At 49.4% G+C, this 27,642-nt stretch overlaps 1 protein-coding gene and 1 long non-coding RNA gene across 3 annotated transcripts in view; one reads left to right on the forward strand and one right to left on the reverse strand.

The window, feature by feature from the left end:
* LOC139807405 (uncharacterized) lies at positions 1-818 on the forward strand. The gene is made up of 2 exons (XR_011730543.1): positions 1-167; positions 632-818. It is a non-coding gene; the product is annotated as an uncharacterized lncRNA (long non-coding RNA).
* Positions 819-16,166: 15,348 nt separating this feature from the next.
* Positions 16,167-27,642, reverse strand: part of ILRUN (inflammation and lipid regulator with UBA-like and NBR1-like domains) — a 30,726-nt gene continuing 19,250 nt past the window's right edge. Inside the window, exons 4-5 of one of the 2 annotated variants that reach the window (XM_071768670.1) lie at positions 25,286-25,614; positions 16,167-16,495 (exon numbers count right to left, since the gene is read on the reverse strand). In XM_071768670.1, coding sequence (XP_071624771.1) covers positions 16,460-16,495; positions 25,286-25,614 — 365 coding nt within the window. In that variant the 3' untranslated portion in view covers positions 16,167-16,459. Of the gene's footprint in view, positions 16,496-19,690; positions 20,001-25,285; positions 25,615-27,642 lie in introns of those variants that run through there. The other variant, XM_071768669.1, reaches the window with a different exon arrangement.

Here is a 27,642-nt window from a genome sequence, read left to right on the forward strand (position 1 = left end):
CCAGAGCAAACATCAGGACTGGGCAGCTGGTGAAGAGCAGAGCACCTGGAAGTCAGAGCCAGGAGCAAAGGGGAGGAGAGGAGAATTGGGGACAGCAGGAGAAAGCAGATTGTCACAGGGATGTGCTGGCACTTCCCATGCCCACTCCTGGCTCCAGGGCATCCCAGGTATGGGTCATCCCCAGCCTGTCCAGGAACCTGTCACCCACCTCACCTCTGGGTCCCAAAACCCTTTCCCTATTATCGGTACTACCGGAAATTTTGATAAGCAAAAGAGATTAAAGGGGAGAACATTTGCTTTGCTGTGCTGGGGAGAGCTGGGCAGCACGGTGTGGAACTGCAAAGCCAGGTTAAAAATCCCCCCAAGTGCCATCTCTGCTTTTGTCCCCAAAGCAGCTCTGGTGGTGTCCCCAACCCCGCTGCCTTTCGCAATCCCGGCAGTTGCTCTGCTTGCATATGCAAACCAGGAAAAGAAGAGGTTTCAACACCTGAGGAATAACAAAAGAGGGGAAATGAAGTCTGGATTTTCTGCCTCGTGTGAGCAGTTTTTAAAGCTTTTTCTTTTTTTCTTTTTTTTTTTTTTTTTCCTTGTCCTCCCTGTCAACCTCTGATTCCGATGCCTTTTGCCACAGCTGAAACTTCAACTCTTGGGAAAGTGGCCGGAGGGAAGGGATGGAGAAACCATTCATGAATCAGCCTGGAAGAATCTCTCTGCCCACCTGCCCGCAGCTAATCTCTGGCTCCATCACAAGAATAATAGATAAGCAGCCATGTAATGTATAATAAAACTATTGAAAGCTCTTGATGTCACTACAAAAACCACAGAGGCCATCGAGCCTGATTTGTCTCCAGCTGAGCAGCGTTTCCTGGTCCTTTCCTCTGCCTCAGCATTTGGGGACAGTGGTGACCCCTGTGCAAAGCTGTTTGGGTCCCTCTGGGAGGCCTCATCCTGTATCCTGTGCCTCTGGGTGATGCTCAGACAGGAGGTGAGCATCCCAGGCTGCAGGATCCCTGCTCCCAGGGTGCAGGATGGGCTGTCCCAGGCTTTTCTGCAGCTCTTGGAGAAAATGCTTGAAATGCCTTTAACACAGCCCCTGGCTCAGTCCTGCTCTGGGGTGTGAACACACGGGGCCTGCACCATCCAGCCCAAGCCACCCCCAGATCTGGTGGGTATTTTCCCCCCCAGGACACATTCCATAGCTCCAGGCTAGCAGAGTGACGGGGAGGGATGTCCCCAAGCTGCCACCACCACACCAAGCATCCCTTGGGTTCCCACCTCCCATCACCCTGGAGCTGGTACCCACAGAGGGTCGAAGTGCAGGGGGATGTTCCCAACAGCTGGCTGAGTGTTGGGAGCCCTCAAATTCATCAGGAAAGCCCCAGGACACAGGGAATCTCTTTGAAGGGCCAAGGACAGCCCAGGGATGCCAGGGCTGAAGCCACCAGAGCAGGAGGAAGGTCCCAGTGGCTGCTCAGCTCCCCTCCTGCCACTCCTAATCTGAATTGCTCTTCACAGCCTCTTTGCTCACAGCTGTTCCTTTCCTCCTGCCCTCACTCAGAGTTTTATCACCCTCACTCGTGTTATTTCAAGCTGAGACACTTAAGGAAGGTCAGAGCCCGGGGTGCTCCCTGTGATCCTAGAAAGAGTCGGGATGAAGAGCAGAGCACCTGGAAGCCAGTGGAGCTTGGGCACAACTCACCCCCCACCTGCAAGCTCCTCTCTCCCCAGAAAGGGGCAGTGGCCTCGGCAGAAGGTGAGAACTCCAGCCCAGTTTTCCAGCCCAGCTCCCATCTGCATTGCAGTCAGTGCTCACCCTCAGAGAGCTCCCTGGCTCCTGCACAGTCACACTGCGGGTCCTGCTCTCCGGGATGATGCTCCAGGCAGGCTGCTCTCAGACAGGCTCTGGAGATGCTCTGCTGAGAGGCTTCAGTGCAGAGCAGCAACCTCCAGCCACAGCTCCTGCAGCTGGTGTGTCCACAGCATCCTCACGCCACCAAAACGCAGCAAAGAGAAGGGATTCCCCCAAAACTCCCCTGCAAAAGGGCTGCAAACAGCCACCCCAGCAGGGAATGGGAGCCAGGAGCTGGCTTGGGCACCCACCAGGAGCAAGAGCTGTAACATGGGGGCAAGAAGCCCCTCCTGAGCTGGGGATGGGCCAAGATTTATGCTTGGTAGGGTGGGGAAGGGCTTTCCAGCAGGGCTGCACCCAAGAGTTAACCCAAAGGCCAGAACCCAAAGGTGTGCAGGGAGAAGCTGACACACTTTTCACTTGTGCAATGACCCCGTGCAGATCCACCTGGGAGCACCTTCAGAGCTCCCAAACAACATCTCTGAAGCCACCCAGCTTGCTCCAGAGCAGGGACCAACCCAATCCCCTTGAATTCCCCCTCACACCCATTTTCCCAGCAGCAGCCACTCCTCTTTATTACCTCCCCGGGGCCCTTTGCCGAGCTCCCCCATCTCCCAGATGCTGCCATAAACCCCATTTACAGGGAACGTGTGTGTGCTCAGGGCAAACAGCTCCTGTTCTTGCTGCTGCCACCCTCCTGCTGGGCCCACCCTGATAAAAGAGCTCCCGGGCAGGGCCACAGCTCCAGCACTCGGTCCCTTCTCCAGGAGGCAGCTCCCAAAGTCCCTGAGCTGCACTGGGGGGGACCTGAGTGAAAAAAAAAATCAGCAGAAGGAGAATGAATGGGATCAGCACCCAAATGGTGGCACCTGCACCTCAGGGGAGCTCTTGAGGGTGCGAGCAGGGGGGTGCCAGCTCCACCCAGGGGTGCAGGGATCAGAGAATCGTGGAATGGTTTGGGGTGGAAGGGAGCTTAAAGGGGTGAGGGTGGCACGGGAGGTGCCAGAGCTGTCCCTTGGCTGAGCTCTGAGGTGCTGGTGCTCCCCTGGGCCTGTGCAAAGGCAGCTGGAGGTGCTGGGGTGCCACAGCCCCAGCTCCTGGGAGGGAGTTTGGGGGGAGGGATGAAGACCCCAGGGGGATGCCAGCACCATCCTGGTAAAGAAAGAATTTCTTTAGGGAGAGGGTGATCAGACATTGGAATGGGCTGCCCAGGGAAGGGGTGGATTCTCCATCCCTGGAGATATTTCAAAAGAGCCTGGATGTGGTGGGATGCTGAGCACCTCACCTCTGTGTTCTCCTGCATTTTATTTTGGTTTTGTGGCCATTAGAATTAAAGCTTCATAATTCCTCTGTCCCACAGCAGCTCAGCATGTGGCTCTGCAGCTTCTCCTGCCAACCCCTCTGATAGCCTTGGGATTAAATGATGCAGGTGACCACCACAAGCCCCAAACAGCACTGGGGCCACAGCTGATGCCACCTTCCAAACCCTTCACCTGTAGCTCTCTGTAATTCTTTCCTCAGAAAGAATTTCTTTCTGGGGAGGGTGCTCAGCCATTGGAATGGGCTGCCCAGGGAAGGGGTGGATTCTCCATCCCTGGAGATATTTCCAAAGAGCCTGGATGTGGCACTCAGTGCCATGGGCTGGGAACCACGGGGGGAGTGGAGCAAGGGTTGGACTTGATGAGCTCTGAGGTCCCTTCCAACCCAGCCAGTTCTAGGATTCTGTGATCCTGCTCTCCCACCCTGCCTCCAGCTCTCCCTGGACCACCACCTCCCCACCCAAACACATCACCCTGCCTGCAGCACCCCTCGCCCTGCTCCCCCCGCCCCGAGCACCCCGGGGGGGTCGGCAGTGCCCCGGGTGAGGCAGGAGGGGGAGGCTCGGAGGGTGCCCGGCTGGGCTGGCAGCTGCGGGATCCCTCGGCCGTGTTTGCTGTTCCCTGCTCAAAGCCCTGCGCTGCTCTTCCTCCGGTTGCCTCAAATCTCTCGCTTTTGTTTTTCGGGATTAAAAGCCTGGAAGTGGCTGCGGAGCAGCCCGCGGGGCCAGGAAGAGAGAGCTCAGGGCGGTGCGGGGTGACCCCTGGCAGGAGGAGGGTGAGGAGAGGTCCCACACCCCCTCTGCACCTCTTGATGATGCTTTTTTTTAATTTTTTTTTTTTTTTTTTTTAAATTGGTTGGAAACAGAAGTGCTGAGGTACTAACAGGCTGAGTCCTGTTCTTACCTCTGCTGTCAGAGTGGTTCCAAAGAATGGTTATCAATATGGTGATAGGCACTTTATATATATAAATATAAGTATAAATATAAGTATAAATATAAATAATATAAATAATACAAATAATATAAATAGAAAATAAATAGAAAATAAATAGAAAAATAAAAATAAAAGTAAAAATATAAATATAATAATATAGATATAGATATAGATATAGATATAGATATAAATATAAATATAAATATAAATATAAATATAAATATAAATATAAATATAAATATAAATCACCTCAACCCTGCAACATCAATTTGGGGTGCAGAGGAAGGGGGGGGGGGGAAAAAACCCCACGTGCAGGGCTGGATCCTGGTCCTGCACCTCCAGGCACCCACCCCAGGGTGTTCAAACCCCAATTCCCAACTGGGCTGGGAGAACCCCCCTGGAATAACCCACTCGAGCACCCCGCCCCCTGCTCCCTCCCCTTCATCCCAGCAGCACGGGGGGTTTTGGGGTGCCAGGGCCCGCACCCCCGCCCCGTCCCGCGGGCTCGGGGCCATTGGGTGGCAGCGGTTCCCAGGCACAGAGAGGCAGCCAGGTGAGACGGGCAGGGCTGGGTGCCAGCAGACGGGATGTTGTCTTTTCACACAGCCCCGGTGCAGGGCTCGAGCAGCAGCGAGAAACCCTCAGCCGGCTTTGTTTCCCACACTGGGTGCCATTAAAAAGGAAAAAAAAAAAAAAAAAAAAAAAAAAAAAAAAAAAAAAAAAAAAAAAAAAAAAAAAAATGCAAATTCATTCTTCGCTGCCACTGCTGCTTTCTCCCCACATGCAAAAACGATCCGTGGCCATAACGGCCCCATGGAGAGGCCGGAGAGCGTGGGAGCTGCTGGGACAGGGAAGCAGCTCCAATGGTCCCAAAGCCAAGGAGGGACAGGGCAGCACACAATGCCCTGGGGAGCAGGAGAGGTTCTTGGCTGTGGTTTCTTCTTGGGTGACCCATCCCAGGAGAGTCTGCAGAAGGTTTTATCCCGAGACATAAAACCCCCTAAAAATAATCCTAAACCCCATAGCAGCCCCATCCCTGCTCACGGGGGCTGGGGAAGGGTCAGCAGGGAGCAGAGCCACCACCTCTTGTCTTGGAGGGATCAGAAAGGATCTGTTGGAAATCTTCAGAGGGTTCAGAAAGGATCTCCTGGAAATCTTTGGAGGGATCAGAAAGGGATCAGAAAGCCCCAAACCCACCCAGCCAGTTTTGCTCCCATGGGTGCAGAGTGGGGAGGACTCCCCTGCCCTGTCCCCCCACCAGTGACCCCACAAGGCATGGGGCTGCTCCTGGTCCCCCCTCCCCAGCATCCCGCACACCGGGGAGGGGACAGGGAGAGCCCCGCGGGGCTGGGGACGCAGAAGGAGCCGAAGGTGCTGCAGAACCAACCCTGACTCAGCCCTGAGCCCCTCGGGAAATGGGTCAGTCCCGGGAACATCACCCGGGTCAGGCACCCAAAGTCCCAGGAGCTCAGCACAGAGCAAGAAGCTCGGGGCTGGGGGAGGCAAAATGGGTGCAGGAGGGGATCCAAGTGAGGTCCCCTGCTTGGGGACAGGGGGTGACAGCAGCCTTGACCTTCACCCCCTCCCCCGGTGCTGGGCTGGCTTCGGAGCTCGGAGGAATCTGCTTCGGGCTGGTAAACAAAAATTCCCAGGGGAATTCATGAGCATCCTCGACCCCAACAGGGTGAGGAGCCTCAGTTCCTGGAGCCTGGCCAGGGGAGAAAGAAACTGGTGGATACTGGGAGCTGGGCAGAGCTCCCAGCAGACCAGGTCCTCCCCCAGCAGACCCCGAAGCCCTGTCAGAGATGAGCAGCATTCCTGGGTGGCATCCCTGGTTTCACAGGACAGGACATGAAAGCAGAAGGTGATTAATGCTCTGCAAGAGAGCAGGAGCCAAGTTCCAGCCCGGGTGTGGGATGTGACCCGAAATGGCTCTGCTGTCCCAGCCCCAGCACCCAGCTGTCCCCAACCCAGGGCTGGCTCAGGGCACCAGCAGAGCCAGGACTTCACTTCTCTCCTCAGTGGTGGATTTTGAGGGCAGAAAAATGTTTGTTCTGTCAATACGTGCCTAATCCCCGACCAAAAGCTGATGAAAAATACCCATGGGGGGGAAGGATGGGAATGAGCTGCCCTTTGAAACAAAGCCCTGACAGTGACAGGGCTGGTGCAGCTCTCCCCCCAAGCACCTCGGGCCCTGGGAAGGGGCTCTCCAGCTCCAGCCTGGCCCTGCTACATCCCCACACCCCTCCCCAAAGCCAAGCAAGACCCCGAGCACCACGTAGGAGGTGCAAGAAACTCCTCCCTGCTCTGAAGCCACTGCCTGACAGCAGGAGCAGCAACTCCAGGCTCCTCTCTGTGTCTGAGCAGAGCAAAGGCAGGAGGTTTGCACCTTCCCACCCAGCAAACCTCCTCCCTGCACAGCCAGTGACATCCCTGTCCCACCTCCCCATCCCACTGCTGACCTGGCACTGGGCTGCACCACCCTGATCCCATCAGGAACAGGCTCACCCAAGGATTGGCATTTTCAGGTGACCCATAAAACCTTTTTCCTGGTGGGATGAAAGGAAACTTCGTCATGGCAAGGCTTGTTTCCAGCTTGGCTGGGGCTGCAGTCTGAGCTTCCCCTGCCTGCCCACCCCAGGGCAGCTCCTCCAGCCCAACCTGGGCAGCAGATCCAGCCCCTGCAGGGACCCATTCCCAGCACCCGATGGCATCAGCCCTGCACCCTTCACCCACAAGAGAGAAAAAAAGGAAAAAAAAAAAAAAAAAAGGGGGAAAAAAAAAAAAGTCCATTTAGCAGTTTCCATTTGTTTGCTCTTTAAATAATTGTTTCCTTATCGCTATTTATTTAGATCCCTTTAAAATTCTGACAAACCTGCTCCTCAGGCACTGTCACCTGCTTCCTCCCTGCCTGCTCCCTGGGGACAGGGCAGAGCACCCAGACCCATCCCGGACAGGGGGTCCCTGATCAGGGGGGGGGTGTGTGAGGACCACCAAGCCCCTCTTCACCCCCTCCTTGCTGAAATGGATGAACCAGGATGCTCCAAAGCTGCACTCTGGGGAGGAACCCATCCTCCCCCCATCCCACCAGGAGCAGGGCAGCAGACACTGCTGCAAAGCACAGGGGAGCACTGGGGGGGACACCAGAGAAGGGGGCAGGAAGGAAAAGGACATTACACACCCTCTGCCACCATGGAGTGGGCTCAGGGGGTCTCACTGCATGAGGATTTTGCCAGGGATAAAGCAGAGGGAGTGAGGACCAGCTCAAGACCCCCCTCTCCCTCCTGCTCTGCTTGCTGCCTGCAGGGCACCCATCCAGGTAGCCCAAATGGCCACGATTGCCCAACCCTGACCCGTGCAAAGTCCAGCCAAGCACAGCTCTGAGCTGTGAACAGCACCCATTAGAGTGCTGGAGGTGAAGGTGAGACAGGTTAAGGCACCCCATAACCCAGGGATGTCCCCACAGCCTCCCTTGGTGACAGAGACCTCACAACTGTCCCACTGGAGAATATCAGCCCCCAAACATCTCTCGTGCCACCTACAAGAGATGTTCAACCCCTCACCAGGTTCAGCTGGGGCATGAGGACCTCATGCCTGGGCTCATCCCATCCAAGGCCACTTGAGGGGTTTGGGGTTTTCTGCACCAGGCTGGCATCACAGCCCAGCCTGCAGCTGTCAGAATTAATTGAGGAAACCGAGGCACAGTAAACAAGCAGGAGGGAAACCAGGGCAGATTAGATAAGGAGGAATGTGAGGTTCTCCCTGGATCTCCCCCCGGGATGCCAAGCTTTGTCTGCTCTCCTGGGCACAGATCAGGCAGTGCAGGGAGCTCAGTCCTGGGAGAGGCTGAAATCCTTCTTCTGTGGGGTGGTTTTACTAAAAAAGGGCCTGGTTTACCCCAGCCCTGAGGTTTGAGTCTCCCCTCCCTCCTCATCACCCCAGGACAGGCAGAGCCCGGCACTTCCCACACTCCCCATCAGAAGCAACCACTAAAAGGGGCACCAAGGGACAACCCAGGTCCTGCCCAGCTTGGTGACCCAGCTGGTGTCCCCCAGGCCAGGGGACACAGTGCCACCCCACTGCCCCGTGGGACCAGCATGGATCACACACCCAGAAACATGCAGTCCCCACCCCAGCCCCACTGTGTGCAGGATGCTCCAGATGTGCAGGACACAAATCACACCCGGGTGGCCGCTGTCCCCAGCAGGTCCCCAAGCCTGGAAAAGCCACATCCAGCAGCTCTGGAAGGTTTTGCAGATGAGGAACAATCTCAGCTCCCTCTGCTGGCACTTGCTTCAGGCCGAGGCCTTTTCCCAAGAAACTCAGGTTAGAAACACCATTCCCAAACGCCTTCCTGCAGGACACGGTGCCACACACCCAGCCCAAAGCCGGGGCAGATGCTCCCCAGCTCCTGCCACACGCTGGGACCGTGTCCCCGGCTGTCACCAACCCCATCGGCACCGCGCCCGCCGGAGGGGAAAGTGCGAGGGCACCCAGCTCACCCAGAACCACCCAGCTCAGCCCCGACCCATCCTGTTCAGCCCCGACCCACCGAGCTCAGCCCCGACCCATCCTGCTCAGCCCCGACCCATCCTGCTCAGCCCCGAACCACTCAGCTCAGTCCCGACCCATCCTGCTCGGTCCCGAATCACCCAGCTCAGCCCCGACCCATTCTGCCCGGTCCCGACCCATCTTACTCATCCCCGGCCCATCCTGCTCAGCCCCGAACCACCCAGCTCAGTCCCGATCCACTCTGCTCGGTCCCGACCCACTCTGCAGAACCCGCTGAGCTCCGGAGCAGCACCTGGGAAGCAGGAACCTCGTTTTTCAGTCAATAAAAGGCGATTGCTCTGGAGAGGCAGCAGCAGCAGCTCCCTCAGACACCCAGGAGGGCACCCACCCTCCTCTCCCCCGTCCTAATTCGGGGTTTGCTTGGAGTTTATGGACACCCCAACAGCGTTTTTAAGAGCTGCCTGAACAGCTCTGGGGAGTTTTGCTGTGCCTGAGCATCACTCGGCTCATTCCACCCGAGCTCCCGGGGCAGGACCAACACCTCACCCAGAACCTGGAGGCAGCCCCGCAGGAGAGCACAGGGCTGAGCCCTGCCAGCAAGAGGGAAACCCCCTGAGAAGGTTTTCTCCTTGTTTGTAGAGATCCTTAATGAGTTCCCACAAAGGGCCCATCGAGCACGGCCCCGGAGCTGAAGAGCTGGCACTTGCCTGCTGGAAAAGAAAGACCCAGCTTGGTGAAGGGGAATAATTCCATCCCGTTTCCAGCCTCAGGGGTGCTCAGACACCCTCAGCTGCACAGTAGCACATCTCAGGCAGCCCCTGGGAAGCTGTGGTTATAGAACTGGTTTTACAGACAGACAACCCTGACCAGCAGGAGCTGCCTCTGGGAAGCTCTGACTGAGCTGTTCTTCCTTTAACCAGAGGATCCTCCATTCACCAACCCCTCCAGCCAGGTCCCAGCATCTCCCTTTTCCCCACACAATCTCCAGGGCAGAGATGGAGCCATCAGCTCTGCAGTGTCACTGATTTGCAGCACACCTCTAGCTCTGCCCCACTTACCCCTGTCATAAATAGGTGTAAATTGTGCTTCCCCCCCCGATTTAAGCCTTTTTTGTGGTTGTTCTTGTGAAGGTCTCAGGACAAAACAGCATCAAAAAAAAAAAAAAAAAAAAAAAAAAGGAAATGCTCCAAGTGAAGCTGCTCCCTGCAGAGCTGAGCCTGCAGCAGCCCGTGGGGCAAACAAGGCTGGGGCCTTACCCCACCTGCCATCTGCTCCTTGCTCAGCCTCCACCACAGCTTTTAGTACTCAGCTGTTTCATGAATGGGGTAGGAAACGTTTGAGATTAGATTAACTCAACTCCTTTCTGTTTAACCAGGTATTTTCCCACCAAAGCACAGGGGGAGCAGGCTGAGAGCAGGTTACAGGTTACAGAAAGCTTCCAGCCCGTGCTGAAAAGTGCTCCTGATCCCAAAAATGTAAGCACAGATCCCACTCTGCTTCTCCAGGGACTCACTCACCCCCTTCCCTTCACCCAGGTGGTTTGGGTTCTCTTGGTCTGTCAGTATTTCACCCCACATCCCCAAAGGATTTGCAGAGAACCAAGAGCAGAGAGAGGAGGGGGTGAAGCGTGCACAAATCCCTCCCCTCCGAGCACCTTGCTGGGCACCTCGGGCTGTATGCCAGGGTTTGGTGGGCACCTCTGATAGGAGGGGGAAGAAATAGCTATAAAAATCACAAAATGCTGCCCTTCCCTTCTCTGCTGCAGCTGCTGCCCCTGGCAGGGAGATGCTCGCTGGAGCTCCTGATCCCCTCGGACCTGCAATGACCCTGGAAAGTTTAGGGGCACATCCCGTGCTTTGCTGTGGGGTCACAGCCAGAGGAAAGGGCAAAAGGAGCAAGGGCATGGAGTGAGGTCTGGGGACAGTCCCTGAGGTCCTGGGTGCTGAGCACCCCTTCCTCACTGCAATTCCTCACACACAACAGAGAACATCCTGCCTGCCGCAGCACCCTCGCTTCAGGGACCGAAAAAAGCTGCTCAAAACCTGAATTATTTTTACAGCTTTTCATGCACAACACTCTGGTCACCCTAAAAAGAAAGAAAGGAGCAGAAAAAGCAAAGCCAGGTAGTTCAGAGGTGACTGTGGCAGCCTTTGGTCTCTTGCCTTGCCAGCCTGCACCACACCCAGGCTGGGTGCAGGGATCACGGTGGTGGGGTGACCTCCAGTACTGCAATCCCTCGAGTTATTTACCTGCTCAGGAGATAGTATTAGGTGTGATGGGATTGTCCATGTACTGGCAAACTTTGACAGGTTGCAACCCTAAAGACAAACAGATTCTTGCAAGCAAATAAGTAGTAAATGAAAAGCTGGGCAGAGAGAAGGGGAGGCAATCCTAACCTACCCAAACAGATCGGTCTTCAAGACACCTGTAAGCACCCAGAGCTCAAGGGGTGCATTCTTTTCAAGGCACAAAATAAATACCCCTGGGCACAGGTAGCAGGATGTCTGTTCCTAGTAAGGCTTTCAGTCAAGCTTAAACAGCACATGAAAGCTCCAGGCATTTATTCAAATGTTCAAAAGCAAACCCAGCGCACGCAGATGGAGGCTTCTTGCAAGGATTAGTAACAAAGTCACATGTAAGCAAAAGAACAGCTCCAGCTAAGCTGCTCCACACTGGAGTTTATATAGGCAAATGCTCAGGCTGGGCACCCCAAGTGTCAAGGCCTTGCTTGGGAAATGGGATCAGCCCAAGATGAGCACACAAAGTGCCCCCCATGGCAGAGACCTTCCCATGCCTCATCCTGACGGGATGCACCAGATACGGCCTTGCTGATAGCAAGAAAAGAAAAAGCAATAAAAAGCCTTCCTTGGAAAACCCTCCCCTGGCTCACCAGATTTGTGAACCAGGAGGTCTGGTCTGTTGCTTTTCCAGGTCTAAAACATCAGATGCACTGAGGCTCTGGGTGAAGGGCTGGGGTGTGAATGAAACACAGGAGGCTGTGGCATTGCTCTGTGCTGCTCCAGAATATCACCCAGTCTGGATTTCCACTCCTCAGTCCCACCTCAGCCCCTTCCCCTCCCTCCTACCCCCCTTTAAAGCTGGAAGGTGCTGGCAGCTCATGTTGGGGCTCCCCTCCATCACCTCCCTCCCCTCCCAGCCAGGCACAGGAGAGCTCAGGACTGGTGCAGGAGCCACAAGGTTGTTGTGGAGACACGGCCTGACCAGGGACATCCCAGTGGGAATCCTCCTCCAGATACTGCTGTGGAGTCCCAGTCCCAGCCCTTCTTCCCAGCTGCCCTCCCCTTTGGCCCTGCAAATGAAAAAAATCCCCATGGGCCTCCCAGCCATCCTTGTACCCATCCACCAGGGCTGGAGAGGTGGTCTGACAGACTCAGCATGCTCCAAATTCATTTTGGTTTGGTTTTAGGGTAGACAGGGCTAGAACTGGATGCAGTTCCCAGATACAACCTGGAAACCCCCTGGAGGCAGAAGCAAGCTGGGTCCATTTAACTGCAAAACGACAGAAGGTTTTGAAGCTTCAATAAAACTCTCAACAGCTATAGGACATTTTTTTTTTTCTGTGTTAATTTAATCATACAAATATTCATTTATACATTAAGGAAAAAGCTTCCTTTATTTTTACCCCCAATGTGCTATCATAGGACTTCTCCCAGACTCAATGAGGCAACACACCATCCTGTTCTACACATGCACTCCCCCCAGAGAGAATAGACAGGCTGCAGAACCACCCACACACTCACACACGAAAAAAAAAAGAAAAATTAAACACACAACAGAAACCCAGACGTGGGACAGCGTGCATTTCCTAACCCTGCAGGCTCCAGCTGCTCTCTGCTTTACCCCTGGCTGGGGGAGCCACATCTTCCAAACCTTGGAGGGTTGGAATCCAACATCCATGATCCATGGGCAGCAGATTCCAGCTCCCCCCATGTCCTAGGGATCTCGTGCTTTGCCCAGGCTGAGAGAGGGGGCCTGGGCTGCCCTTGCTCACTGTATTAGCAATATGGTTTTCTCATGCTAGAACCATTTGAGAGACAACCAGAGATGTTCAGCATTCTTTTTTTTTTTTTTTTTTTGGAGAGGTGGGGGATTAAGAAAGCTCTCTCTCTTCTCTCTCCCCCTCCTTCTCAGGACTTCAAGACAAATGTGTGTCCATCAGACCGGAGTCAGTGGCAGCCTCTCTCTCACTGCACCCTTCCATCCCAATGGGTCCCAGCCCCATCACCCCCCAGTCAGGAACACCAGCCTCACTGGGCTAACAACCTCTTAACTGGTTCATCAGTCTCAGCCTGGTAAGGATTCCCTCCCATTTCTAACAGGCTTGAGTTCTGGATCAGGTTACCTGAGCCACACTTCAGGCTCCCTGAGCCAGGTGGCATCCAGCACTTCTGCAGTGTCAGGGCCTTGGGTTCCTGTAGCTCATGCTGAGACTCCACAGACTGAATGCATCAGCCCTACAGACACCAGTACAACCACAGCACCCTGAAGTCCCCTGACAAGAGCTTTTGCTGAACACACCTCCAACCCCCCTGTTTAAAAGCTGAAGACCTGGCAGGAAGAGCAATTCGAGGGCTGGCTGCAGGACCTTAGGAACCAGAGGAGAGAAAACCACCTTTGGCCTCAGAGAAACAGTTTTTACTCAAGGAAAAACCCAGAGGTAGAGCAACCACTCATTGAAACATTCTTCCACTGTCCCAGCCAGGGTGACAACCCCAACCCTCAAAGCACTGAGCTCTGCACCATCATTTGCAGTGCTCACACACAGGTACCTGGGGAAGAGCAGTGATGTGAGCAGCAAGAGACTGCAGATTTCAGCAGCAACTCTGATCTGGCCCTGCCTTTCTTCACACCCTGGAGTGAGTGACTCCTGTCACAAGGACAACAGGGACTGAGAACACTCCAAAGAATTCAAGTCTGTGCAGAACAAGCATTGCCTTCTGAGTGGGAAAGCACACGACTACTTGGGGTGCATGCAAGTTGTATTTTGTTGTTTGGGTTTTTTGTTTTTTTTTTCAAGAAAAGGAAAATTCAGTCTTAGGAGAAGAGCACAGGAACACGAATGTGGCAGCCATTATACACAGGAGGAGCAGAGGAAAGCCAGTGTGGGGTACCCAGTGCAAGGGTCTGCTGGATGCCTCAGCTGAAAAAAGCAAAGATTGCAGCACCAGCTATGACAGACAAGACCCAGAGCTCCATCCCCCCCCTCTTTCTGCTACACAGTTGATAAAAGGAGCTCATAAAGCTAAGGAATCACTTTGTCACCTGGACAAACAGCAGCCTCCAGGGTTTAGATGCCTTCAGAAGGGAAGGAGCAGCATTGCAGGAGGTGTGATGTGGTGTGATGTGGTGTGATGGCCAGGTCGGTGTTCACACCATCAGAGCTTGTCACACAAGACACTGGTTTGGAGAGGAAGAAGCCAAAAAGAGTCCACTTACCCAAGCTTACAGGGATGTAAAGAGCTCCTCTAGACTGGATCCTAAGAGGAGATAACTAACCCAAGGCAAAATGATGTTACAGGACAAGAATCAAACACTAGAGCAGCACAGCACCACCTGCCATGGGTTCACTCTGGATCTGAACACTCACCCAGCTCCAGGAAGCTGCCAAGGTGCTCACCAAACTGCAAGAGCAAATGGCCAGCAGTCCAAACCATGCAGTATCTCTTTTATGCAGCTAAGTTCTTAGATAATACTTGTTTCTCTCAGCAAAGCAGAGTTTTTTGAAGGGAGACCTCAGATAACAGCAACCTTTAACAACTGAACCTCTAAAATGCAAAATTTAACCTGTTGGCCCAGTTCATCCTCTGCCAGGTGTGAGGAACTCCCACTGCCCTCCACAAGATCTGTGTGCACCAAGACACAGAATCCTTGGTGGCTGCAATAAAAATTAATCCCACGTTGAAAACCAGCCAAGAAAATACAAGCAGCCAAGAGCTGTGGGTGCAAAGCCACCTGCCATGCAGCAAGCCCCACACAAGGAGGACAAGAGCCCTCACTGGGAAGATCTGGAGCAAGGCAGTGGGAGCTTTTTTCTGAGCCCAGCTTTGGCAGATGCTGCTGCAGCCTCGTTCATGTTTTTGCATCAGACTGCACCCCATCACCTCACTCCCCTCCAGCAGCATCTGTGGTGCCACAGCACAAACCCAGCCACAAACACTCGGGGCCAACTCTCCCTCCCCTCACACTGGGCTCCCGAATCCAGAACTAGAGGAGAAAACACTGGAGGAACAGCAGAGCCACAGGAATCTTTACAGCAGTGATTCCTCCTCTAACACCAAGCCCTGGAGAGCCCATTTAGGAGGTAAGAGCCTCAAAGATCCTACGAGAGCCTCAAAGATCCTATGAGAGCCACAAAGATCCTATGAGAGCCACAAAGATCCTATGAGAGCCACAAAGATCCTATGAGAGCCACAAAGATTCTACGAGAGCCTCAAAGATCCTACAAGAGCCTCAAAGATCCTTCAAGAGCCTCAAAGATCCTTCAAGAGCCTCAAAGATCCTTCAAGAGCCTCAAAGATCCTTCAAGAGCCTCAAAGATCCTTCAAGAGCCTCAAAGATCCTTCAAGAGCCTCAAAGATCCTTCAAGAGCCTCAAAGATCCTACAAGAGCCTCAAAGATCCTCCAAGCCAGGATGAACACAAGGGGATGGAGTGGAACCCAACTGGTGATGCTCACTCTTGCTCTGCATTCAAGACCAATTAAGCCTCAAAGCACAGGAGAAATTAATGCAAACTTAAGACTCTGTAAGAGATGGGAGATTCAAAATTAAAAGGACGTGGCTTCTGTAAAGCTCTGCAACTATTACCAAGTGAATTACAGCGACTGAAAAAAGTTTCCTCTTGGCACAAGACTGATAGCTTGGTTGCTCTAAGCACAGCTACTGTACAGCAAGAGTCAAGAAAAAAAAAGGTATTTTCAAATGCTAACCACACAGACAGCTCTGGAACTTTAATTAATCTGTTCCTTATTAATATGGGTGTGTATTCGTGTGTATTTCATGTACAAAGGGAAGGGTAACAAGCCCTCCACGTTATCCTAGAAGTCCCAGAGTCTCTCTCTCCAACTTTGAGACTTGCTCTTCAGCATGGTTTCCAACAACATGCAGGACAACTCCCAGCAACACCCAAATCAAAAGGAAAAAAAAAAAAAATAGAAGAAAGAAAGAAAAGATTTTAAAAGTTGTTAACTAAAACCAGCAGATGGCATTAAAAATGCAGAGGTGGGTACAGGCCCAACCTGTCATTAAAAAACATCTGACAAAAAGAAGTCACTGCACAAACCCCAGAAGATGCTAAGGAAATTCCCATTCAAAAGCAAGCAAAACATGACAGTTCCATAAAAATGCACGCTGTCCCTTATTTAAAAAAAAAATATGAACAAGAAACAAACAGAAATTAAACACTTGCTCAAACTACAACCGCTCTGTAGGCAAAATATTTTTTTTTTTAAAGATGGCTTTTTCATTTTTAAACTTTAAGCTACCTAATTATCTGTGAGAATGATTTCCAAAAAAAAAAAAAAAAAACCAAAAAAAAAACCACCAAACCCATGGTGTTGGTATATTTTCTTTCTCATAGCATTTAACAACACTCCTGAACTCCAACATTCACACATGCATACTTAGATCTTGTATTTTCCTCTGGAAACAGCTAGTCTTAAGTTACTGGGCTTTTGTTTTTTTCTTCTTTATCCAGAACACGGAGGCAGAGAAGGGGGGATCCACGCTGTGTCTGTCTGCCACACGAATCCCCCTCCCTTCCCCCAAAAGTCAGTTCTTTGTTAAATTCTCCTCTTGTCGATACCCGTTTTGTGTTTTTTGTGTGTTTTAAGACTGTCCGAAGGGATAAGGACCGTGGAAACCCTGAAAAAAAGTTGGAGACATAATCAATTTCAACAGGCAAGAAATGAAATGGCTCAGTGAACACCTATAGACACCAGCCCAGAACTTCCAACCAAACACAACCCACCAGTGTCACTTTTGCTGTCCATGAAACACTCCTAAAACACAGGGTTCAGTTCCCAGAGGTGCCAGATGTCACTTACCTCTGTCAGGTGTTATTGGGACACAAAGTAATTGGTATTTTCTACACCAGAGCAAAAATCCCTGTGAGATCTACAATACCTGTGAGGCCAAGCACCTGCAGGTTCACAAGTGTTTTCTAAAGACTACAGCAGTTATGTGAGAGGCTGTAAGTGGTACAAGAGTCTGTTTAACAAAATAAATTAAAAATATTTGGAAACCCACCTTCCCACAAGTTCCACTTTTGCTCTCAAGACAAGATATACATTTGCCTCAAGTGAGAAAAAAAAAAAAAAAAAAAAAAAAATCGACCAGAACATTTAACCAAAAGATCAAATTGATTACTATGAAACCCATTTTCCCTCCTTTACATCCTGATCTGAGTCACCTAAAATGACAGATCTAGTAACAGGTCTCAAATTAACAGGAACTTCTTTCTGTAATTTCTATTGTTCAAATCAGCTATCCCAGGTTTCATCAGGAAGCAAAAGCAAGAAACCAACAGGCAGGCAAGAGAAGATCCCAAGTCCCAGGGATATAAAGTTTGTCACCATGATTAAAGCACAAACCACACACAAAATCCTCCCCTAAGATCCAGACACATCCTCAGGCCAGAAGTGAGATGTGGGACAAAAACTCATATTTCACTGTTAAAAGTTTGAAGCCCATTATGCAAATGCTTTTTTTTTTTTTTTTTAACCACAGGCCAGCTTCTTACCAACAGACTGATGAGTAAGACAGCCAAGAGCCCAAACAATATTAAAGGTCTTGAAGTGAAACTCTGACTTCAGTTTTCACCACTTTACCTTGACAGGGGAAATCTGAAAGGAAACACCATTTCCTGCAGGTTCTCCTAGGACTGACAACCTTGCTGCCCCAGCACCACCAAGAAAAGAGTCTTTTAACATGAGTCAGATCAAGCAGCAACTCCCAGAGCTCAAGCCCAGTTGCAAAAGGCCAAGTTTAAGAGCTCTGTTGTGTCTCTGTCTTCTGAAGGAAGTGCTCTAAGAAGCCCATAATCTCCCTGCAGCTGGTGAGATAAAGTTCATTCTTTAGGAATGAAAGTTATTCTTCAGGTGGCAAAACAGAAGACAATGGTAAAATGGAACATCTGTCAGCAGCTGTCAAAATTCAGCTAAGAGAGGAGGATTATCAGGACAATCAAACAGGACATCTCGTGGCAAGTATGGAAGACTGGAAAGGGCTGCTTGCAGACAGAAATACAAGCAAGTGATGGAAAAACAAACAGACTTCTACCCTAGGAACATGCTGTACTCCCAGTCTGTAAAGCAAGGTTTTCAGAAGAGAACACCCAGCAGAGCCCAGCACAACAGTTCACCTTAGAAAGGAGAAGCTCCACCAAAAGAGAGACTGAGGTCTTCAGTGTTTCCCCCAGAAAATACAGTCAGTGAGACAGGGGCAAGGGCAAAAGACAAGCATTACAATAATATGAATAAGTGCACAAAAAAAAGGACACAGGAGGAAAACAATGTCACAAGCAAGGTCCTGAGCTCTCCTCAAGGGGGCTGAGCTTTTGTTCTCACTGCTCTTCAGAGGAAAACCAGGATTTATCCCCGATTACCTGCACAGACACATCTGCCAGAAGTTGGTTCATCTTTTAGTTACCTGCACAGAAGACTCTGTTAGCAGATTCTGCCTGGTAAAACCCTCCCAAGCCTCTGGAGAGGGGTTTGAAGCTACCACTGCTCTCAGGTGCCTGCTCCCTCTGCTGGGGGCCACAGCCCAGCCCAGCCCTGCTGGATGTCACACTAAAGTCACAAGGCAAACCTTGTCGATGTCATTTCTGCATCGCCCTAAGCCACAGCATCTGCATCGCCCCGGGAGATAAGGGAATTAACACTTAATCAGTACACAGCCCCCAGTCTTCGGCTTAAGTCAGCCATGAGAACAGCTCATTAGTCTTCCGGGATGCAGAGGGAGACCCTGTGAAGAAGTTATTAACCTTGTTTTCAGGGAAACCCTCTGGATCTTCAGATTCTGCTTTCTGTAGCATTTAATTTAAAGCTACACAGTTAGGGTAATCATGTGTTAATTAAATCCAGAATTGAGCTCACCTCCAGTGTCAGGTTGCTAAGTATATACAGCTTTGTACCACTTGCTACACTGCACAGGAGCTTCTCTCCCAAGCAATTCCAAGAACAGTCCCAGAATCCATGACCAAGGTCAGCTTCTCCTGATACAATGGATTTCAGCAAGAAAAAAACCCCTAAAATCTTTGAATCTTTGCTTCTGGGACAGCCACTCTTCAATTGTGTTTCACTTACCCATGAGATGAGTGCACATGAGAAGTTACAAAACCAAAAAGCACTTTTTTTTTTTTAAATTTAAGATCAAGTGTGGATTTGGTTTAACGTCAGCCCCTGAGCAAGGAACTCCTCCTTCCCTTTGTGGCATGAGAATTCTTCCCTCTTGCATCCTCACTCAGTAAGATCCAAGCTCTCTGCAATCTTTCTCACTGCATTTATCCAACACACAGAGAGCAGCAGCATCTCAGCACCTCAAAGCTTCAGTTATTGCTGCAATGCAAATACCAAACCCCAATATAGGACATTTCCAAGAAGAATTACTCCTTGTTTGTGATATTTTACATCAGAAACACGCAAAAATAATTCTGCACACAACTGCAGCTTTTCTGAGTTATTTCAACTGAAGAATTAGTCACACTATTTTTGGTGAATTCCCTTCTCTTCTCCAAGTGAGATCACTGCCTTTGTGAAAAGCTCAGCTGCAGCTTTGCAGATTTACTTTCAAATCTTCCAGCATCTTCCACAGCAGTAATTGCTAACTTGCTAGTGAAAGCCTACTGGTTAATCATGCAGACAGGAACAGAGGGCTGTGTTTTTCAAGAAAAGACTCTGCATGAAAATGATCTGTACAAAATTATCATTTGCTTTCTGCAGCTCGAAGGGAACGGAGATGCTTTGGGAAGTTAAAGGCCACTGAGCTCTTTAAATGCAGACACCTGTGCTAGAAATAAAACCAAGTTAATCTTTCATAAACCATCACAACACAGGCTTTCAAACAGCTATCTTTATTTCACCTTTGTGACTGAGTCATGACCAACAGGTACACTTCAGGAGAGACAGGAGGTTCTGATGCACAGCTGCAAAGCAATACAGGAGTCCCCCAGCCTACATCCCCCAGCAGCATCAGCCAACCCTACCAAGTCCCCATTTCCTTGGCACCTCCTGGGCTGCTCCTACCAAGTGCTCCTCCAAACTATGCAGACTCCTCTTGGCTCCCTTAGGTGAGCCCAACACCAACACTGAGCCTTGGGTTTTCTTCTTCATCCCCCACACACTGTGCAAACACAGCTAAAGACCACCTGGAAGTGAAGAACCCTCTAAAAACACAGCCCCTTGCAGGGCTGGCTTCATGCACACCATGAAGCTCCCATGCAAGGGCTCAGCTCTTGGAACTCCAGCAATGGGGTGCAGTCTGCAGAGCTAAAGGACCAGGGCAAGCCTGCTGGCCTGCAGTGGAGCAAAGTGAAGCTAAGATCAGATTAACTCACATTTCCCACAGCCCCAAAGCACACAGACTGTGGGTTTTCATGGCTGAGCTAACATGCAGCATCCAAACACATTGTCTTTCACCAGAGAAGCAAACCAGGCTCATGCAACCCGGGTTTAGCCTGGGGATGCTGTGCAGCAGGGTGACTGTCAGGGCAGCTGTGGTAGTTTTGAGTCCAACATTCCCTCACTTTGCTCTAAAAATTCATTTAGCCACAGGGTAACGAGCCCAGTTTGAAGCCCAGATATCAGGAGGAAAGGAGCTTTTCTACAGGGATGCAAACATTCCTGGGGCATCTTCCTTACCCGCAAATGGTTTGGTACCCAAATAGTTTCCAGTGGAAAAACATTTTTTAGGTTTACAGAGGTACTCCAAAAATCTGCAGATTGGAGTGTCCTGGTTTGGAAGAAGCACACGTTTAGAAGCAGCAGCAAGTTTTACACACAGAGAGGGGAAACCAGTTAAAGGCTCTAAGGATAGAGGTTTGGTTTCCCCTTCCATTTAGGAAGCTGTTGAGTAGCAGGGCTCAGAGTTCAGCTCCACACAGAAGGAAGTGAGACAAGGAGCATAAATACAGCAGGAAAAGAGGTGCTAAGATTTTAATTTGGTGAACTCAAAAGGCCAATGAAATTTCAGTGTGTTTGAAGAGTGGCACGAGTGATGAACAGAACTGATAAACAGCAGAGAGGCTGTGGAACACCCTTTGCTATGGTGGTGTCTGTGCAAATTGTTCTGTAAGGGCAAATCTGAGCAGAACCAGAACTTCTCCATCACTTCTGCATCACACAGAAAGCAGAAATTCCTCAGTTCACAAGGGCAACAGATTTAGATATACATATTATATATATATATATATTTATATATATGTGACAAGTACAATCTGAACGTCAGTATATGGCTCTCCACTTCAGACCTTTTTAGATAATTAAACCTGTACACTTCTTCCCTTTAAGAAATTTAACTCTTCATTCCCCAGGCACTGTAAGACTGCATCTTGTACTTTTAATGTAAAAGACTGTCACAAGAGAGCAGCAAGAGACCTCAACAGTGTTGCTATGAGACAGGAGTGAGTAAATAGGAAGCTATATTAGCCTCAGCTCTCTGGAGAATACAGAGAGAAAGCAGTTGCCAGAGAGGAGAATAAAATACCCATGCATGGGTATCTGGACTCTGACCCAGCTCATCCCCACCCTGGGATAAGCATCCTACACTGCACACTTAAGCACATCTTTAATTTTAAGAACATGCAAAAACTCCACTGTAATAGATAGAAGAGCAACATGCTTCAAGCTGCAACCTTCCAGCAGTTCATTTGCTGAGGTGAGCAGGGGGGACCCAGGGAAGGCAACCAAACCACTCCAGCACAAATAAAGATCACAATTAGTTTGTTCCAACCCTACCACAGGTTTTATCTCTGCTTGCAGGGACTTCAGCAGCTTGTTTTGTTTGGTTGCTTTCCTAAGGAAGTTTGTTTCACAATATAAAGATCACAATTAGTTTGTTCCAGCCCTACCACAGGTTTTATCTCTGCTTGCAGGGAATTCAGCAGCTTGTTTTGTTTGGTTGTTTTCCTAAGGAAGTTTGGTTCACTGACCAGAGAGCATCCAAACCACCTCACCCTATGCTGCTGTATAAATGCATTTTGAAGGCTTCCCCTTGTGAAATGTTGATATAATCCAGCAGCAGATGGCACGACAGTGTCACTGAGATCCTGATTCCAAAGGGGAATTCTAGAGGACAAGTCACACCTGCTCAGTTACACCAGAGGGAGAACCAATACAGACAAACTCTGGTAACTTCCAGGATGTTTTACAGCTGCCAGAAACTGCTGCCAGCTTTATCCTAAAGACCTCCTGGTCTCATGTAACTGGGGCTCTCTACAATGTCTGGGCAGAGAGGAAGACTCCAAAGTGATCCAAAAACTATTCAAGGGCTTCTGTCAGTCCTAAATACAGGACACAGGCCCTTCTGAACACCTTCACTAATCCTCACCCACCCCCTTTGCTGGGACCTCACCAAGTGATGTGTCAAACATGAGGAGGGATTCACTGCACTCTCCAGGTACAGAAAACCAGACAAAACCCAACAGAGGTTCTGCCCAAGATAAATCAAATCCAGGAATCCTGATGTGCAACTTTATAACAGACCCACAGTACTCTCTTGCCTGCTCCTTGAGACTGAAATAAAACCTTTCACACCAATATTCAATCACAAGAACAGCTCCAGATGCCCTGAGTTTTCTTTTCCCCCTCTCAAGCAGCAGAGTGCAGGTCAAGGCCCCAGGGAAGTGGGGAAGATGGGCCAGATATAGCTTTTCCTACCAGGTACTGGAACACCATCTGTTGATCAGGTGGTTTAATACTTCTGACATCACCTCCAGTAAGCTCTTTTCCTTGAAGGAATTAGTTACCTCTTACATGTTACCCCTTTTTAGAAAAAAAAAAAAAAATCCTTTATTTTCCAGACTGCAGGAAGAAGGCAGGCAGCAGTGGTAGAGCTAAACCAGGGAAGGTGAGGAATGTTCACCTGGTGATTTTAAAGACCAAACCTCTAGGATATAAACCTACCCAGACTTCTTCACTACAGAAACAGTATTGTACCAAGATGAATATTAAGTCTGTGGCAGAGAGACTCCTGCCCTTGATAGGAAAGGGCAAAGCTGGAACAGGACCTACCTTAAGAATTGTCAGACCTACCTTAAGAATGGCCTCCAAAGGAAAAGCTAACTTTTTAAATTATGTCACAAAGAGAAATACTGTATTAGAAGCAAAAAAAACCCCAACAAAAACTCAACAACAAAATAAAAGAATAAAAAACCCAATGAACTTCCACATACCCCACTCCATCTCCAAAAAGGACCATAAAGTTACCCTCCTGAAGCAAGCAAGCAGCAGAATTTCTGCTTTTATCTCAGATAATTCACCTCAGATCCATCCAAGAATACTCAGTAAATACAAAAAGAAATAAAAAAGTCAAAACCAAACCCAAACCAAACCAACAACAAAAAGGAGAAAGAGGCCACCTACCCTACCTCTGAGGTCTGAGTGTAATGGCTCCTGTCTCAAGAGGTACAGACTGTGAGCTCTGGGTTGGTAACTAAATGAGCTGAGCTGAATTTAGCAAAATCCTCTCTGCCAGTGCTTCTCTCTCCTTTTGGGTTTTCTTTTCTGCAGTGGATCTGACCTTTGCCACATCCTCTGCACCCCCACTAGGTTCCTGGCTTCTTACACCTATGTTCTCAGAAAACACAAAGCATCTACTCCTCAGCCAAGAATCTGTTGGTAAACTTTTACCTCCTGGTGCCCACACCACCCTCCCCTCTCTAGGAAGGGCAGGGATAAAAACCACAGGGAGAGACCTACCAAAAACTGAAGGCCACAGTACTGCCAAAACCCCACAAAAGCACAAGAATTTTCAGAAGTGCATATATATATATATATATATATATATATATATATAAGCAGTTCCACATCTATTCACCTGCAAGTGCAAACCAACTACAAAGCAACTGCCAAGCTCTGCACTCAGAAAATAGCCAAATAGGGAATAAAAAAAATAGGGAAATAAAAAAAAAAGGGGAAAAAAAAAAAGCAAAAAAAAAAGCCACCTCCAATCTACAGCTAACCACCATAAAAAGCATAAGTGAGTTTTTCTACTCAAAATAAACCCAGTATTTTAGCCACAAAAGGCTAAGTCCCCTCTCTCACCCAAAGCTGCACTTGGTAACTGATTGTTATTTTTGATGAACTGACACACAGAGCTTTCACCAAGCTTTGCTGGGACAGGTAAAACAGCTGCAGAGCAGCACTTGCCACCTAAACCCCTGAGATAAACTGATGCAGAGAAGCTCTCCCAGCACACAGATGGTCTCTGCAAGTCAGACAGGGACCCATCTCTTTGGGGAACACCACTATCCACCACACAACCAATGCAGCCTTCAGTCACTGCTGGTTCAGGTTGTATTTGAGCTGACAGGTGAAAGGCTTTATTTTCAAACCACATCCTAAGCCATCCACTGCATTTGGAGTGAGCAAGGATCTTGGAGCAGGAGGCAATACAGCTTTGACAGGGATTCATGGGGTTGGGTGCAAAACACAAAGAGGGGTGATGGGTTGTCTGTCAAACAGTTAATCCCATGCATGCCATCAGTTAAAAAAAAAAAAAAAATAAAAATGCATAGCCCTGGTGCAAAGTAGGTCACTAAAATATGATCCACTGGTAGAGGACAGGCAGTTCATCCAGTTAGGAACTAAAGTGCTGTAGGTGAACTAACATTAGGGCTTTATTAAGTCATTCAGCAACCAAGTGTTATTGTCCTACACAGCCTGCTTAAAGTACAGTAAAGCATTTTTAAAGGAGTTTAAAAATCAAACTAGTTTGACATACGGCAGTACACACCTACACATACTGGCTGCATTAACAGGTGGATTCTGAATTGTAAATAATCCTGCAGTTCATTTTTCACACACAAGCAAATAAAAACAGTCAAAATATCACCCAGACTCCTATAGCATACACCAAGCAAGCTTTGGAGAAAGATTTAAAAGTCAAGATAATTTAAAAGTCGCCTACAATTATAAACAAGACAAGGACAAAGACAGGAACAGTCCTTTAATTGACTGTTCCTGACAGGTAGCTTCTGGGATCAGAAAGTTGAGCTCTGTAGTCTCCCCACACCAACTAAAAGGAAGTTATCTGGTTAATCTCAGGGTTTGGGGGTGTGGTTATTTTTTTCTCTTTTCAAAATTATGTAAAACTCAGGAGCACATCTAGAGAGATATTTTGACTTATTTGCACAGGCAGCTGGAGCAGGCTCCAGCCACTAAAAGTTACAGCACCCAGACAAGATTATATAAATTTAAAGAAGGACTTGAAGCAAAACCAAAAAGGTGGATCTGGTCGAGTCTATCAATCAGAGGCAAAAATATTTTAATGGAACACGAGGAGTCGGCAGAGTCAGACAGTCAAATTCAAAACCTTCCTTAGCAGGTCTGGCAGAAGCAGAAGGGAAAGGCTTTGCAGTTTGCAACGAAGAAACTATTACAGACCCCAGAGTCTCCTCACCTACCCATTCTCCTGTTCTCCCAGGGCACCTACCTTACTGTACGTCACTACCGACAAGTTGTTCGAGTGACTGCTGGGGGAGAGATTTACAGAGTTTTGTGAGAGTCCATTCTGATCTTGTTCGATTTGGTCAGGAGCAGGCCCCCATGTGTTTTTGCTGATTGTGCCTAGCTCGGAACCCCCAGGGTCTTTTAGGTTGTTTTCATCTGGTTGCCTGTTCTTCTGTGGAGAGGCGAAGGGGTTAAAGTTTCCTTCTACCTTGCGGTGTGGCTGTGTGTTGAACTCCGTCTCAAAGGATGAGAGCTGCTGTGTTACACCTAGAAGTCCTCCAACTTCCACGCTGAGGATCACCCAGATGACATCTGTGGAAAAAAAAAAAAAAATAAATAAAAGACACCTGGGTTGTCACTAGAGAAGAAAGGGGCAGGAGGAGGAAAACAGAATGTGAATTGTTTTTACTATAGCAAGGGAAAAAATAAAAGAGCGTTTAAAACACGTTTTTATGAAATAGCAGAAGTCCTGGTTAAAGACTAATTTAGTGCCCAATCTTTCCAGAAAACCAGGGAAGTTCTACTACTGGACTTAGAGAAACCAGCTAAGAACATTCAGGAACAAAACTGACATGACAGCTTGAAACTCCAGGTTACCAATAGGATACACTGAAAAAAGAAAATCTGAAGTGATTTTATCCAAGGATACCCAAAAAGACTGAAATGAGAGCCAGGAGACATCACTGCCAATCTTCTGCTCTGAGAGTAAAGAAAAGGCAATGCCTTTTGTTTAGTTTTGAAAGGCTTGACTATTAAAAGAAAACAACCAAAAGGTGACTTAGAAGGGAATTGTGACAATTCAGGGTGAAATATCTCCATTCTGGTTCTAAAACATTCAAGAGGAGGTGGGTAAGTGTCCCAGTTTAACACTGGCCTGGAATTTGCAATTTTGCCAGCAATATCCTGGCTCAAACCAGGATAGCCAGCCCTGATAGGCTACCACACAAACTCACAAGCTACTGGTTAAAATAAGAAAAACAGAGTTCTCACCTAACGCACGTCTGCCTCTTGTACACAGACAAGATTGTTATTTCATTTATTCTTTCATTTACACTTCATGCAAACTTCACAGCCTATTTACATAAATACATTTCTTGGTATGTATCCAAACCCACACTCACTGGTTTTTTTTCCCCTCCACCTCCCCATTAAAAGTGTTCATTTTGTTTTGCTGCACGGAGGGAGAATTAAAAATAAGCACAGCAAAACCTTAGCTCAGCTCAGCAGCACCTCACACCATGTGTGACTCTTTCCAGGTTTCCTGCACTCAAGTGTTAACCTGAAAGGGGCTCCTTTGTGCTGCAGACAGCAGGACCTGTTGGATTCCATGGAATCACAGAATGGCTCCTCTTAGAAGGGACCCTAAAGCTCCCCCAGTGCCACCCCTGCCATGGGCAGGGACCCCTCCCACCAGCCCAGGGTGCTCCAAGCCCCATCCAACCTTGGACACTGCCAGGGATGGGGCAGCCACAGCTTCTGGGGGCACCCTGGGGCTCAGCACCCTCACCCCAAAGAATTCCCTCCTAACGTCCAACCTAAACATCCTAAATGCTTGCAGATTGAAACCCTTCCCCCTCATCCCATCCCTCCAGGCCCTTGTCCCAAGTCCCTCCACAGCTTTCCTGGAGCCCTTCAGGTACCAGAAGGTGCTCTAAGGATTCCCTGGAGCCTTCTCTTCTCCAGGCTGAAGACCCCCAACTCGTTCACTGACTTACAGAAGCACTGAAGCTCTCTCCTTCCACCCTCCTATGTATACCAGGGTTGGGTTCATTAGTTTGCATTAACTAATTAAAGACAGCATTAAAAACAGCAGAACTTTACCTTACAAAACCACAACATGCTCCAGGACCTCCCCATCACCCTGCCAGGGCTGTGACCCCACTAGAGCTCTGACCCCCCCCTGCAGCAGCTCCACAGCTCCCCCTGCTGCTCGCCCACAGCCCCACACCCGGTGGCCCCGGGGCTACCAGAGCCCTGCCAGGGTGACAAACCAAGGGGTGACAGCCCCAGCTGCTGGCCAGGCCCTCATATAGCTGCTGGACCTGACCTCTGGGGGATTAAGCAGCTTCAAAGCCACTAATTAAAGGGCAGGGAATGACAGAATGGGTTGGAAAGGACCTTAAAGATCATCTAGTTGCAACCTGGGCATCTGTGACTCAAAGCTTGGTAGCCAAAGTGATTTTGAGTCTGCCCTTTGTTCAAGGACAAGTTACATCCACCCTTGACACTGAGGAGTTGCATATTTACCAACAGTTCTACCAAAACCCCTGTACTTGTGAGCACAGAGATGGTTTTGACTGGGAGCACTCACATCTCTCAGCCTAAGCCACCAAACTTGGG

Source organism: Heliangelus exortis, chromosome 25, assembly GCF_036169615.1.
Source record: "Heliangelus exortis chromosome 25, bHelExo1.hap1, whole genome shotgun sequence".
Taxonomy (NCBI): domain Eukaryota; kingdom Metazoa; phylum Chordata; class Aves; order Apodiformes; family Trochilidae; genus Heliangelus; species Heliangelus exortis.